The sequence below is a fragment of the Panthera tigris genome, chromosome A1, assembly GCF_018350195.1.
Source record: "Panthera tigris isolate Pti1 chromosome A1, P.tigris_Pti1_mat1.1, whole genome shotgun sequence".
NCBI lineage: Eukaryota > Metazoa > Chordata > Mammalia > Carnivora > Felidae > Panthera > Panthera tigris.
The window spans coordinates 108,049,420-108,066,220 of NC_056660.1; the positions used below are offsets into that span (position 1 = coordinate 108,049,420).

The following is a 16,801-nucleotide window of genomic DNA, read 5'->3' on the forward strand; positions in this document are numbered from 1 at the left end:
GGATTTAACTAAAGTATACAAGGATAGTTCAATATTCAAAAATCAATTAATGTAATCCATCACATCGACAGGCTAAAGAAAAACTACAGAATTATATCAATAGATGCAAAAAAAATTTGACAAAACCCAAAACCCATTCGAGATAAAAACCCAGTAAACCAGAAGTACACGGGAACCCCCTCAACTTGTTAAAGACTATTTAAAAAAGCTAATAGCTAATAACCACTAAGATCAAAAACTAAGCAAGGATGTCCCCCTCAACCACTGCTTTTCAAGTTCACAGTGGAAGACCTAGCTAAACACACTAAGAAAAGGAAACAGAAGGTGTAAGATTGAGAAGGAAAAGATAAAACCATCCTGTTCAGATAACATGTTTATCTATGTAGAAAATCTGGAGTAAGGGGGGAAACACCAAAAACACTTCTGGAATAAGCGATTACAACAAGGTCACAGGGTACAAGTTTAATATACAAAAGCCAATTACTTTCTTATACACTTTGAATGAAGTGGAATTTGATATTAAAAATACAATGCCATTTCCATTAGCTGCCCTCCAAAAAATGAAATTCTATGGTAAAAATCTACCAGAATAATGTATGAGACCTATATGATGAAAATTACAAAACTCTGATCAATGATATTGAAGATCTAAATAGAGCGCCTGGGTGGCTCATCAGTTTACTGCTCGACTCTTGACTTCGGCTCAAATCATGATCTCGTGATTCATGAGTTCGAGCTCTACATGGGCTCTGCACTGAAAGCACGGAGCCTGCTTGGGATTCTTTCTCTCTCTCACTCTCTGCCCCTCCCCTGTTTGTACTCTCTCTCAAAATAAATAAATAAACATTAATTTTAAAAAGTATAAAAAATAACTAAATAAATGAAGAGTGATTCCATGTTCGTGGATAGGAAGACTCATTGTCAGAATGTCATTACTTCCCATCTTGAATTATATATTCAGTACAATTCCAATTAAAATCTCATCATGTTATTTGCAAATACTGTACTGAAAAACCAATTCTAAAGAATACATGGACAGGCAAAAGACCTAGAATAGAAAATGCAATACTGAAGAAGAAGAACTAAGTCAGAAGAGTGACACTAACTGACTTTAAAATGTATCATAAAGGTACAGGAAACAAGACACTGTGGTACTGGTTAAAAAATAAAGGTATCAACAAAACAGAACAGAGAGCCCAGGATTAGATTTCCATGAATATGCTCAACTGATTTTGACAAAAGAGCAAAAGCAATACAGTGGAGCAAAGACAGTCTCTTCAACAAATTGTGCTGAAAACACGTCAAAAAACTGAATCTAGACACACATCTTACTCCCCCTCTACACTGAAATTAAGTCAAAATGGATCACAGATCTAGATGTAAAACATAAAACTCCTATAAAACATAGGAAAAAGCTAAATGATTCTAGGTATGGCAGTGACCGTTCAGTTCCAACATCAAAGGAATGATGCATGAAACTAATAAATGATACGCTCAACTTCATTAAGATTAAAACCTACTCTACAAAAGACAAAGTCAAGAGAATGAGAAAACAAGCCCCAGATTGGGAAAAATATTTGCAAAATCTCCACCCGAGTAAGGCTTGTTATCCAAAATACAAAGACACAAAGAACTCTAAAGTGAACAAGAAGAGAACTAAAAATACTTTTACCATATGACCCAGTAATCACATTCTATGGAATTTACCCAAAGGAGCTGAAAACTCATGTCCACACAAAAAGATGCACATGGATGTTTATATCAGCTGTTCAAGAATCAACTTTAAATTCTTACAATTGATATTAAGACAAACAATACAACTGAAAATAGAGAAAAGGGGTGAACGATTTTCAACAAAGTAGAAATGCCTACTAAGCACAAGAAAAGATCCACAAAAGCACTGGTCACTACTGAAATGCAAATTAAAATCACATGGAGATGTCATTAAGTATACACTGAAACAGTAACAATCAAAGACTGCCAATACCAGGTGATGGAGAGGATATGGATAAACTAGATCTATTGTATGTTGCTGGTCAGAATGTGAAACAGTAATCTTTTAAACAATTTGGTGCTTTCCAAAAGTTAAATATATGCTTGTCATACAACAGAACAATCTACACAATAAATGAAAACACATGGCCCATATAAAGACTTGTAAGCAAATCTTGGTAACAGCATTATTTGTAAAAACTCCAAAACTTAAATAAAAAAGTTTTAATTTTTAAAAAGTTTCTATCTTCTGGTAAATGGCTAGACAAAATGGGGTATCTTTCTAGATTGAAGTACGATTCAGTAATTTAAAAAAATACGTCTGTTACAAGTGAGACGTGCTCAATATGGGAGAATCTCAAAAACATGCTGACAGAAGCCAAAAACAAAAGACTACTTCTAAATATCTACAGAAAGTATCTAATGACAGAAAGGAGATCAGATTAACCGCAAAAGAGCATGAGGGAACTTTTTCAGGCAATGCAAGTCAACTGTAAATGTCATGTACCAATGTACATATTTACCATAAATTATTCAACTGTGAACTTAAGACGGATGAATTTTATGGTATGCAAATTATACTCCAATAAAGCTATTTCAAGAAAACTGTCTTAAAAAAAAGAAATAAATTTTTACCAACTTGGAGTATGCCAAGATTAATTAGAACACAAAAGTATTACAATAAAAGGGGAAAAAAATCATCCTTGAGGCTTTGTAACAATTAAAGAAGTTGCCACTGAAAACTGCAAAGGCATGAAATAGTCAAGGAAAAATATATTCAACAGATATATCTGTTAATTTTTATCCATGATAAGTAACTCATATAACTCAAAAATAAAAAGACAACCTCTAAAGAACTGAACCAACTTTTCACAAAAGAAATTATGTGAATGGTTAATAACTACATGCAAAAATGCTAGTAGTTATCACAGAAATGCATATTAATACCACACAATCCATTACATACATAGCACAAGAGCAAAAATTAAAGATTAACCATATCAAGCACTGAAAAGGATAAGTAATGGGAACTCATAAGCTGGTGGTGGCAATATAAATGGTACATCAGTCAACAAAACATTTGGCAGTTCTTTTAACAAGTTAAACATGCTTACCATACAACTTAGCCACTGAAGTCTAGGTATTTACTCCAAGAAAAAAACACATGTTCATAAAAAGACTTGTTCAGAAATGTTCATAGGTGCTTGATTCATTATAGCAAAAAATTGCAAACAACCTTAATGTCTTTCAACAGTAGAATGTATAAACACATAGTGGTACATCCATACAATGGGATACTAATGAACAATTTTATAAAATGAATTATCAATATACAGAGTAACATGAAGGAATCTCCAAAACATTATGCTAAGTGAAATATTTTAAATACAAAATGCTAGACAACTTATTGTTCCATTTATAAAAAATAGTGGTAAATGTGGGGTGTCTGGGTGGCTCAGATGGTTAAGTGTCTGACTTCAGCTCAGGTCATTATCTCACAGTTTGTGACTCTGAGTCCTGAACTGGGCAGAAGAGACCCTGCTTCAGATCCTCTGTCCCCCTCTCTGTCCCTGCCCTACTCACTTGTGGACATACAGACTCTCTGTCTCTCAAAAATATAAATAAACATTTAAAAAAATAGTGGTAAATGTAATCTATTTACTAGAAAGCAGAACAGTGGTTGCCTGATGATGAGGGTACAATATATTATAGATTATAAACTGACAACCAGACAAATGGCATCTACAAAAAATTTAGATCTATGAATACACTTGGTGAAAAATTGAATGCTTCTACCTTCTCATCCCTAATTCCCCTTCAATACAGAACACGTAAATAGTGTCTGTTCTCAGCACATCTATTTTCTATTTAATTTTTTAATGTTTATTTGTTTTTGAGAGAGAAAGAACATGAGCAACGGAGGAGGAGAGAAACAGAGAAACAACTTGAAGCAGGTTCCAGGCTCTGAGCTGTCAGCACAGAGCCCAATACAGGGCTTGAACTCACGAACTGCGAAATCATGACCTGAGCTGAAGTCAGACGCTTAACCAACTGAGTCACCCAGGCGCCCCTATTCTCAGCCCATCTCTTCAACACTGTAATTTCTTCCCAGGGCAATATGACAGGAAAATGGGGAGAAGGCACATTTAAATTAGGGGAAAAAAAAGAAACTGTCAATTCACACATCAGTAGACAAGAGATCAGAAAAATCCTAAAGAATCTGTAAGACAGCTATTAGAATAACGTGAAATTTAGCAAGGCTACAAGATATAAAATCACACATACAACACCTCAACAGTGAAAATTACAAAACACTGCTGAGAGAAAACTACAAAACACTGTTGAAAAAAATTAAAGACCTAAACAAAAAGAGTGATGCACCTTGTTACTGGTTTAAAAGATAAACTGTTAAGATGTCAATACTACCCTGGGTGCCTGGGTGGCTTAGTCAGTTGAGCATCCAGCTTCGGCTTGGGTCATGATTTTGCAGCTTGTGGGTTTGAGCCCCATGTCAGGCTCTGTGCTGACAGCTCAGAGCCTGGAGCCTGGTTCAGATTCTGTGTCTCCCTTTCTCCCTGCCCCTCCCCTGCTAGCGCTCTGTCTCCTCTCTCTCTCAAAAATAAATAAACATTAAAAAGTTAAAAAAAAAAAAAAAAAAAAAAAAGATGTCAATACTACCCCAAATGGTCTAACAGATTCAGTGCAGGTGCAATCAAACTCCCAGGCTTTGAGCAGCAGGCAAAGAATATAAGATTAGAAAGGAAAAACAGTAGGAAAGTTCTCTTTACAGAGAGGGGGTACTCAAAAGTAAATGCCCCAGGTTTTTCTTTTTTTTTAATTAATAAACTTATTTTGAAATTCATGTGCAACTGCAAAGAACCTATAATGACCCAAACGATTTGGCAGAGTTGGGAGGACCCATACATTTTGTGATTTAACGCTAGAGTCAGCAAGACAATGTAGCAATGGTACCACACACAAAAAATCAATCAATCAATGAAACAAAGTAAACAACTGGGAAACAGATCCACACGGTCAATTAAATTTCAACCAAGATGCAAGGTAATTCAGAGAAAGGACAGTTTTGTCAACAAACGGTGCTAGAGCAATTGAGTATGTATAGGTATGAAATGAGATCCACATATCATACACTATGTAAAAAACTAGACACAAATAGATCACAGACCTATCATAGCATAATCTGAAACTAAAAAACTTACAGAAAAAATTATTTAAAAATTATGTGTAATCAAAGATTTTCTACCTACAACAACATAACTATAATCCATTAAAGAAAAAAACCTGATAAATTGAGTTTTATCAAAATTAAGTTCTTCTGCCCTCTGAAAAGCAATCCACAGAGTGAAGAAAATATGTGTGTGGCACATATCTGTTAAAGGACTTGTGAAAAGCGTAAGGAACTTCTAGAACCAAAAAATAAGAAATTGTACAACGCTACCTGCCCCTCCCAAATGGGCAAACGATTCAAAAAGACACTTCACAAAAGATATATAACTGACAAATAAGTACATGAAAAGATGCTCACAATCATTAGTCTTTAGGGAAATGTAAATTTAAACTACCATCAGATACTATCACATACCCACGAAGACATGTAACTTAAAAAGATTGACCTTAACAAGTGTTCGTGAGGAGGTGATACAGGCATTCTCATATATTGCTGGTGGGAATGTAAAATGGCACAACTTTAGAAGAATATGGCACTTTAAGAGGTTAAGTATCCCTCTACCCCATAATCTAGCCGTTCCAAAATATATACTTATATGCCCAAAATAAATGAAAGTATGTGTACACATGACGGGTTATAATCCATTCTCTTCCCATGTATTTACTCAAAAGATAAGACATCGTATGTTCACATAAAGATTGTACACAAATGTTGATAGCACCATAAGTCAAAATAATCAAAAACAGAAAACCACCCAAATGTCTACCAGTAGCTCAACTGCAAAGAGTGGTCCATACAAGAGAATACTGCAATAAAAAGGAAATAAGATGAACACTAAGGGCACTATGCTGAATGAAATAAACCATACAGAGCACAGAAAGACAAATACTATATGGTGTCACATGGAGAGTTCCAAAACTTTTTTTTAAAACCTGATTTCAAATAAAGACTAAAATGGTGGTTGCCAGGTACTCAGGGGAGAAGGAATTACAGTGATGAAGGTCAAAGCAAACAAATGTGCAGATACAACAGTAGTGACTTCTGGTGATCAAATGTATAGTATAGTGACTTAAAGAAAAAAGAAATGAAATATTGAAATAGTGATACATATCACAACATGGATAAATCTCAAAGTAATTTTAGTGTGAAAAGCTAGACAAGAGTATATATTTTATGTTTCACTTCATATAAAATTGTAGAAAATGTAATCTATAGTGACCAAAAAAATAATAATAGTAATTAATAATCCCTGGGGACCAAGGGAGCAAGGACGGATGAAAGAAAAAGTTTACAAAGGGGCATGAGCAATCTGGGGTGGGGGGAGGGGGGGAGTGATGGATATGTTCATTAGCTTTATTACAGCACTAGTTTTACAGGTGTATGCATACACCAAAACTTACCAAACTATTTTAAACATGCACAGTTTAGTCTACAATTATACCTTAATAAAGTTGTTTAAAAAATTAAGAAAATAAAAACGCAAGCAACCAAATGAGATAAAATGTGTGCAAAACCTGTCACCTTGCAGCATGAATGTATTAAAGATTCCTACAAAATAATAAAGACAAACAGCTCAGCTTTGAAACAGGCAAAAAAAAAAAAAATTAATAGGCAGTTCACAAAAGAATATAGAGGAAGCCACAACCAGTAAGCACAAGAAAAAGTGCTCAGTATCACCAAGCAGGAAAATTAAAATTAAAACCACTTCACAGTGACTAGAATAGCTAAACTCTAAGACTGACAATCACATGTTTGTGACTATGTAGAAAGAGCAAAAGAACTCTTATACACTGCCAGTGGGATTTTAAAATGGTACAACGGCTATGGAATGGAGTTTAGTAGTTTCTCATAAATAATTTCTCTATTAAACTTCAAGACACATTATAAAGCTATAGTAATTACAACAGTGTGGTATTCAAGCAGGTATAAACAAAATCGAATGGAAGAGATTAGAAGCCCAGAAACAGGCACATCTGTGGATATTTGTTTATTTAAAAAAAAAAAAAATGTGGCATTCAACAAGAATGGGAAAAGGATACATAGGAATCCATATGGAAAACCATGCAACATTATCATACTCAAAAATCCACTCTAAGCAGGGGACCTGGGTGGCTTAGTCAGTTAAGCACCCGACTTTTGATTTTGTTTCAGGTTATGATCTCACGGTTCCTGGGATCAAGCCAGCTACGGGCTCTGCACTGACAGTGTGGAGACTGCTTGGGATTCTCTCCCCCTCTCTCTGCCCCTCCTCTGGTCATGCTCTCTCAAAATAAATAAATAAACATTAAAAAAAAATCCATTTTAAGTAGATTATAGGCGTAAATGTAGAAGGAAAACAAGAAAGTGCTAGAAAATAATAAAGAAAAATATCTTCATGACTGCAGGTACCATAAACATTTCTTAAGCAAAGAAGACAAAAAGAAAAAGACTGAATTGCTCTGTATTAGAGTTAAGAACTTTCATTCATCCAAAGACACTGCTAAGAGAATGAACAATACAAGACACAAGGAAAATATTTTCCAACAAAAATAACCAAGCAAAGGTGCTTATTCAGGATATATAGAGAACTTCTACATCTCAGGAACAAAAAGACAATGCATTACAAAAATGGGCAATGGATTTGAAGATGCGCCTGAAAAACAAAAAGATTATTCAAATAAAAATGTACTCATTAGCAATCAGTAACATGCAAATCAAAACTATAATGAAGTATATAAATTCAACAGAGTAACTGAAATGTATCAGGATAAAAAATAAAAAGCTCGACAATACCAAATGTTGGTGAGGATGTGGAACAACAGAAATTCTCACACAATGCTGGTCAGAGTGTGTACATTAGTACATTCGCTTTGGAATATAACTTGTAATCAACAGTATGTATATGTTGTTCATATGAACATAGACACATCCTGTGAGCCATCAATTCTCTGCGAGGTGTACCCTACATAAATTCATGCCCATGTGCATCTAATGTACAAGAATGTTCACAGGTGCTTTCCTAGTAACAGCCCTCAACTATAAAATGTAATGCTAATAAAGAAAAATGAATTAACTCTAACTACATAGATGCATCTCATAAACAACACTGGCTCAAAGAAGCCATACACAAAAGAATATTGTATGATTACATTAACACCAAGTTCAAAAGTAAACAAAAACCAAACTACGGTGTTTAGGTATATGTATCATCAGGCTAAAACTCTACAGATACCTAAGACTAATTAAAACCTCAAAAAATAGTAACTTTGGGTGGTGGGGGGAGTAGGAAAGTTGATTTGAGGAAAGACTGCAGGCTGCTTCTAGGGTGCTGACAATGTTCAAATTCTTGTTCTGGGTAGTAAATAGGCAAATGTTCAAGAAATTACAGTAACTCCCTGATATGCACATTAGGTTCCTATTAGGTCAGAAATAGAAAAAAAAAAAAAAAAAAAAAGAATTTCTTACTCACACATGTATTTAAAAAAAAAAAAAAAACCCATGAAGATTTTAATATATGTAGTTAGTTATCTATGTAAATGGGATAAATGGTGTGGAGGACACTGAAAGTGGGAATAATAATATTTAAAATACCTCTTGTTCTACTGTTTTCACTTTTGAATGGTACAAATTTACTTCAAAAAACTATCTTAAAAGTGTGTCTTTAAAAAAAGAACACTACTATTTACAATGCTATTTACAGGTGATAACTTTACCAACCCAAGACTAGCAGTGTGCCTGACACATGTAGGCACTAAGTGTTTGCTATATGAATTAATGCCCTACTACTGGAGATATTCTCTGACTTCAATGTTGGTTCCCTTCTTCTAAGCCTAACTAATCCTGCTGATCTGTAGAATCCATTGCCACAACTGTTTCCCCAAGAAAGTTTTCTTTACAGGCCAAACAGACCCTTTTCAAACAAGAGAGTCATCCCAAACCAAAGTAAATCAGTATTTTGTCTTAAGGGTAGAGTCTTATAGAGAGATGACAATACTTATTTGCACCATAAATTAATGTTTGAATGAATAAATACACGCATTAAATTTTATTTAAAAATCACACATAATAAAGTCCTTGCTTTTTTTTTATTTAAAAATTTTTTAATGTTTATTTATATTTGAGAGAGGGAGAGACAGCGTGCACGCATGCGTGCACATGAGTGGGGGAGGAGCAGAGAGAGAGACACAGAAGCTGAAGCAGGCTCCAGGCTCTGAGCCTGATGCGGGGCTTGAACCTATGAACCATGAGATCATGACCTGAGCCGAAGTGGGACACCCAACCGACTAAGCCACTCAATTGCCCCAGTCCTGGCTTTCTTGAGCTTACAGATTTTACTGTAGCAACTATAAAGTGAACTCAATTCCAGAAAGAGACTAAATTCATTTCAGAAGACATTTACATTTCAGACTTGATTTTTTACTTATATACTTAGTTCATAGTAAATTGTAAATAAATACTTTACTGATTTAAAATACATATAAAATTTCGAATGTCCTGCCCTCAGTGAAGTTTCTGAGAATTCCATAATTTGGGACACAAAATTTCCCCTCCAAAGTGAAACACAACTTGCTGTATCTCATGCCATCAACCAAACAAAAAAAAAAAAAAAAAAAAGAGAGAGAGAGAGAGAGAGAGAAAAGGCACAATGCTTGGTTGGTTTTTTGATTCTAGAGGTAACATATACTGAGTGTGCTACTTTGACCCATTTTCAGCGTCACCCACAAGGCTGTAAGCGAATTCAAAATGGAGGATAAGCCACTGAACCATTGCAGTCTTATGAACCTGCACATCTAATGGTACGTATAGGGTCCATGGCAAACACAGATGCTCTACAGAAACTCTCCCAAGCACTAATATGAGAACGATAGTGCAGATGTCTACAATTTCTGAAACACTTATGATCTCCTCTGCAAATAACTATTATCCTTTTGAGAAACAAGCTCTGGCTTGCTACTGGGCCTTAGCAGACGCTGAATGACTAACCACAGGACATCAGATGACAATGCTGCCCGAACTTCCTATAATGAACTGCATAGTTAGGCACAAGTACCAGGCAGGACAGTAGCCATCTATTATGGAAAATAAGAAACTGAATTTACCCAAGAGCTGGTAGGTAGATCAGACTCCAACATCAACTCCTATTGCAGTGTCTCCTCTACCTCAATCTATGCTTATGGCTACCTAGGGAATTCTTTATGACCAGCTGACAGAAAAAGAAAAACTGTGAGCCTGTTTTATCAATGGGTCTGCACCCAAAAGTGGACAGCCAAGAGGTCACTCAGACATAACCCCCAAGGAAGATGGTAAAGGAAAATTGACCTAGGGAATAGAATTACAAGCAATACATTTAGTTGTCCTTTTTTCTGGATTTAGAGATGGCCGGAATTATTGATCAAAAGAGATTCAAGGGAAGTTACTAATGGTATGGCTGAAAGGTTAGGGACCAGGAACGAATAGGATTGAAAGGAAGATTGGTAACAAAAAGTCTGGGAAGTGGTATGTAGAAGGACTTCTTTCAGAATGGGCATAGACTTTCAATATACCTGTATCTCATATGAATGCCTGAAAGGCATCCACCGTGAAGGAGGCTTTAATAATGAGGTGACTAAAATGCCACGCTCTGTGGAAGTCAACCAAACTCTTCCCTCAGCTACACCAGTGCTTGTTCAATGGGCCCATGAATACAGTGGCCATGGTGGCAGAGATGGAGAATATGCAGGGCTTAACTGCTAATGCTACTGCTAGGAACCTAATCTGCCAACATGAGAGATTAACAGAAAGTCTCCTTATGGGTACCAGCCAGCCACCTAGGGCCAGATTATTTACAGTGAACTTTCCTGTCATGGAAGAGCCAGGTATTTGTCCTCATTGGAATAAACACATATTCTGGAAATGATCTACATTCCACATCCATAATGCTTCTGCCAGCACCACTATCCATGGGCTCACAAAATGCCTGCTCTACCATCCTGGCACTCTAGACAACACTATTTTTGATCAAGGCACTCATTTTGCAACAGCCTATGTACAGCAAGGGTTTCTGTCTCCCCCAATAACTAGAATACACAGATCTGATATTCAAGGCATGGAAGTAAGAGCGGCTCTTCTCACTACTATACCTAGTAACTCATTCAGAATTTTTGCTGCCCATCCAAAAAACTTTGTTCTGGTTTTGAGTCCTAGTGCCCAAAAGAAGATTGCTTCTATGAGGAAACACAATGGTTCCACTAAATTAGATACTTTCACCTGGCCAATGAACCAACAGGCAGGGGAAGGGGTTACTCTAAAGGCCTGAGTAATTGATCGCAATCACAAGCACAAACTGAGTTGCTGCACAAAATGGGGGGATTCCCTTAGGCTCCTTGTACTGCCATGTCCACTATTCAAAGTTTATGGAAAACTACCACCACCAACACAACAGAGCAGGACATTTAAGGACCCGTCAGAAATGAAGATTTTGTTAACATCATCAGGTAAAGGATGCAGAACGGATGAACGTCTGGCTTAGGGCAGAAGTACTGAATGGGTAGCTAAAGAAGGAAGCCAGAGGTACCAATTACAGCCATGTGACCAATCAGAGAAATAAGAAATATAAGATTTTTCCTTTGTTTATTGCATTTATGTCTGTATTTATGTAAATGTTAACCATTTTCTTCTTCCCTCTGTTTCCCTTATTTAAGTATAGTTTGGTGGAAGCGAACTTTAGTCTTTGGTTAACAGAATTTTCAAAAGCACTGTGATGCACTATATAATTAATATAACCAGTAAGGATTGTTAGGACTGTGCAATTCCTTATTTTAGGGAAAAGGTAAGAAATTCTTCACTGGTACGAAAGACAGCTGTATCTTTTAAGGTGACAACAGAGTTGTTTTGTTGTTGGATGGGAGTTCAAATTTGTTTAGAAGCATCCATGTAGAAGCTAAGGAACTCAGAGAGTGGACTGTGCCAGTTATCCACTGCCTTTCAACTGGAAATACATTCATGCTGTTTCAAATCTACTTTCCAATAAAGGATCTAGATTCAGTTAACGCTATCCTTCTGCCAGCTGAAAATGTTAAAGCTTTGTCAGTAGAGGGTGCTAGCAGAAGAACAATGCAATAGAAAAATTGTCTTTCTCAAGGGGAAGGGAAGGGAGAAGTGCACCAGTGTGTGCGTGTGTCAAGACAAAGGAGGTCCTGTCCCCAGCCTCGGGGCCCAACCACACCCTAGCAGGGGGAAGGGAAGTTCTCTGGTCAGTCCTGGTCAGCAGTTCCCTTCCTGCCAGCCCTGACCCTATGACTGAGGACGAGGTCTGGCACAGGCAACCCAGTGAAGTTCTCCACTACCTACTGGGGCTACAACTAACATACTTCCAACAAAATCTGAAATCATGGGGAGAGGGCCCCCCTGCCAAATTTGTTCTTTACTTGGGTACTCTCCCTTAGCTCCTTTACCCTTCTTAGTGCCTAATCTCTTAAATTAAACTGTCCATGTTCGAATTACTGTGTGGTTTCTGTCTCCTGACTAATGCAGGGAATATCAAATATTTTTAATAGAATAAGCTATACTTTTATGAACTAAAATGCTACTATCATTCTTCGTATACTAAGCAGTGTTCATATTCTGTTGGTATCATAATAACTATATCCCAATGTTACTATGCTATAATAATGAGAAGCCAAAAATTACTTAATACTTCATATATGCTAAGCATGTTCTAAATTTATCTGCACTGATTATTAAGTCTAACAATCACCCTACAATGACCTATTACAAAGATGGCTCAGTAAGTTAAGCATCCAACTCTTCATTTAGGCTCAGGTCACGATTTCACAGTTCATGGGTTCAAACCCTGCATTGGGCTCTGCACTGACAGTGTGGAGCCTGCTTGGGATCCTCTCCCCCCCCCCCCCCAAAGTAAATAAAGCTTTAAAAAAAAAAAAAAAAAACCTAAGGAAAAAAATATGTGTCAAATGAAAAATGTGCATCCCCTACCCAGAAATGTTTATTTTTTTAAATTTTATTTTTCTAAGTAATTTCTACACCTAATATGGGGCTCGAACTCATGACCCTGAGATCAAGGGCTGCATGCTCTATCAAATGAGCAAGCCAGGTGTCCCCAGAACTGTCCTTTAAATGATTAAAAAAACTTCTATAATGTTTTTTGTGAAGTTCATGATGGTTAGATTAATGTACCATGAGTTTGTTGTTTAAAATGTCACACATTTCTGTCACTTATTTTTTTTTTAGTGTTTATTTTTGAGAGAGAGAGAGAGAGAGAGAGAGAGAGCAAGAGCAGGAAAGGGGCAGAGAGAGAGAGAGGGAGAGAGAGAGTATCCCAAGCAGGCTCCATGCTGCCAGTGCAGAACTCAAACTCATGAAACTTGAGATCATGACCTGAGCCTAAACCAAGAGTTGGACACTTAACTGACTGAGCCACCCAGGCATCCCCATTTCTATTATTAAAAAATTAAGCTTTGTTGTCCTTTTTTTTTTTTTAATTTTTTTTTTTTTTTTTTTTTTTTTTGAGAAGGAAAGAGTACACGTTTGCTCAGGGAAGAGGCAGGGAAAGAGAAGTAGAGAAAGAATACTGATGTGGGGATTGATCTCACAAAACGAGATCATGACCTGAGTCAATATCAAAAGTTGAATGATTAACTGCTTAACCAACAGAGCCACCTAGGCACCCCATACTTCCTTGTCTTGATATAAATAACGGTGAGTTATTGTGGTTGATTAATGGCTACAGAAAGTCTTAACAAATTCTTGACCACTCATCACAGCAGACAAAAGAGAGGAAATATTTAAAAGAACAATACTAATATTCCAAAAACTTAACTGTAATATCTATCATTCCAGCTTATCCTGTTTCAGTGGCTAACTCATTACAAATTCATTAATGTGAATCTCAGAAACACAGGGAAAAAGAAACAATAGCCAAAAGGCTTAAATAACCAAGAACGACTCTGCATTTTATTTGTTAAAATAGCAGATGCTTTGTTTTATTCTATTGGTTCTACTGGTTCAAGAAGCACAGACTTCATTAAATCGAAAGGCAACCATGTAAAGTTTCAGGACTCCAAGACAGGAATTTAAAAGTGGCATCAAAAATCACTGGGGTGCCTGGGTGGCTCAGTTGGTTAAGCATCCGACTTCAGCTCAGGTCATGATCTTGCACTCCGTGAGCTTGAGCCCACGTCAGGCTTTGTGCTGACAACTCAGAGCCTGGAGACTGTTTCAGATTCTGTGTCTCCCTCCCAATCTCTCTGCCCCTCCCCCACTCATGCTCTGTCTCTGTCTCAAAAATAAATAAATGTTAAAAAAAAAATCAAATGATCCATAGCATCTATCAAATAGACTATACCTTGATATTTAAATTTAACAGTTTTGTAACTAACAGCTACAATTAAAAGTCTTACTTCAAAAGTCTAAAAATCTCTTCTAAACATTATTGGAAAAAAGTCACTAAAAAATTACATTTTTATGCCACCAATTATTTTAAGAGAGAGCGCATGAGCAGGAGAGAGAGGTAGAGAATCTCAAGCAGGCTCCACACTCAGAGCAGAGCCCGACCTGGTGCTCGACACAGGAGCCACCCAGGTGCCCTAATGTCACCAAATTTTAATATGAAGCCCCCAAATCTTAAGAACTAACAGAACAAATTCTAGAAGAACACCCCATGTGACCATTTTTCCAACCACCTTTCTCTTCTTTTATCTATTAATTATGATGGTGATAATTAACAATGACTTATAATAGCCAGCCACTAGCCTAAGAGCTTTATATATGTTAAGTCATTTATTTCTCAAAAGTAACCTACGAAATAGGTTCTAGTATTGTCCCCATTTTACAAATGGAGAGTGGTTACATAATTTGCCCAAGAAATAGTAGAACACAGACATGAACTCAAGCAGTCTGGCTCCTGGAGGTCAATGTTTACAGACTTCTGTTCAGAACTTTGAGTAGCAGAGCTTGCTAAAAACCCTTTCAAAGAGACACTTAAAGTAGGTGCTATTATTATACTCACTTTACAGACAAGGAAACTAAAATATGTACAAAATCATATAAATAGTAAGTGATAAATCAGGACTTTAACCTAGTTTGCTTGACTCTAAAAACCATTTTCTTAGCTATTAACATGTATCACCCTCCCTGTAACCATTAATATTAGCAACAAATCCAAAACGCATCAGATAAATCAAACAAATTCCATATAAAACTAAAGATCAAATCAAAGTGAAGATACTATGTCAAGACATAAAGAGTACACCCTCAGAAATAAGAAATACAGGTTGCTTGCTACTATTTCCTACAGAACCAGCAAGTAAACACATTTATAAGATACCTACTTAGAAAAATTACACATCCTACATAAAACAGTTTACCATGAGAGATAAAAAGTTGTAATGTTAACGTTGCCTGCCATATATTCTAAGCAGCAAATGTAAACATACCTGCAAGGAGGCAAGACCATGGAGTCTTTCATAAGCACAGATCCAGAAAGCAGGATATACCAACATCGGGCAACAGTTTCTGAACTGTTCAAGTAAGTAAGTTAATGAGTAAGTAAACATACACATTTCACCTGTTACATGGATTCAATACAAAATACCTAACATGAAATATATTCTAATATCACAAATCATTAAAAATTAATGGAATTTTGGGACATAGTGCCTGTTGCTAAAAAATGTACCAACTTATAAGACTATGTTCACGTGGGAAAAAGTGTAATCACTATCTTAAGATACAGACTTCAGAAGAATGTTTACTAGCTCAATCTTATTAATTTGATCATTAGCATCACATTTTCCAATTTTGTGTAGTGGATATCATTTGATGAATATGAAAACTTAAAATTCTGTGCTACACATGCATATCATAAAATCCTATACTAATAACTTATATATATTAAAGACAATATTTGGAATTGACCACTTCATCAATATTGTATCTTCACTCAACTAGAAAGTGAACCATAATCTATTTCTTTTAAATTTTATTCTGACATACACAAACAAAATACCTTTTATATGTGTTTCAGGGATAAAAGAATACCGGATGACTCAAGTCTCTCAACATTTTAGTTAAATCTCTAATGGAAACCCAGCATCTTGTTAGATCTTAGTGTATAAACTTATCTTTCTGTCCTCTCAAATATCTTTATTTACCATACCTAAGGTTTTAATTAATTCCAATCTGTAGGAAATTTCAGTATCTGTAAAACAAATCATTCCTCTGACATGGAGAACTATTTATCTAGCTATCTACTTGACATGTCAACTTGAATGTCTAACAGAGAACTCCAACTCAACAAAATCTACCTATTATTTCCTTCAAGCTTCTATTTTTTGTAGTATTCTCTGTCCTCAGCGAACACTGCTCTTCTCCATCCAGAAACCTAGGCTTCCAAAACATTCCACACAGCACTCAGGGTAAGCTTTCTATGTCAATCCTAATGCTCACCATGAGAAGGGAAAATTCTTGTCAACTTTCCAGGAGACACTTCAAAATTCTTTTTAATTTCTTCAAATCTTCATTGAGGGAAAATGTAGATGGCTGCAAATTTCCTAGTTAAGGTTCCTTGCTTAAAATTCTACTTCCTTACTCTTGTGAAAGAGGACTTACAAAGTCAAGAAAGAATAAAATCAAAAAACAATC

At 36.1% G+C, this 16,801-nt stretch overlaps 1 protein-coding gene across 6 annotated transcripts in view; it reads right to left on the reverse strand.

Annotated features, from left to right (window-relative positions):
* RAPGEF6 (Rap guanine nucleotide exchange factor 6) overlaps positions 1–16,801 on the reverse strand; it is a 183,782-nt gene that overhangs the window by 143,111 nt on the left and 23,870 nt on the right. For all 6 annotated transcript variants that reach the window (XM_042983427.1, XM_007087786.3, XM_007087787.3 and 3 more), the window contains one exon: positions 15,595–15,678. In XM_042983427.1, the coding sequence (XP_042839361.1) occupies positions 15,595–15,678 (84 nt within the window). The remainder of the gene's footprint in view (positions 1–15,594; positions 15,679–16,801) is intronic.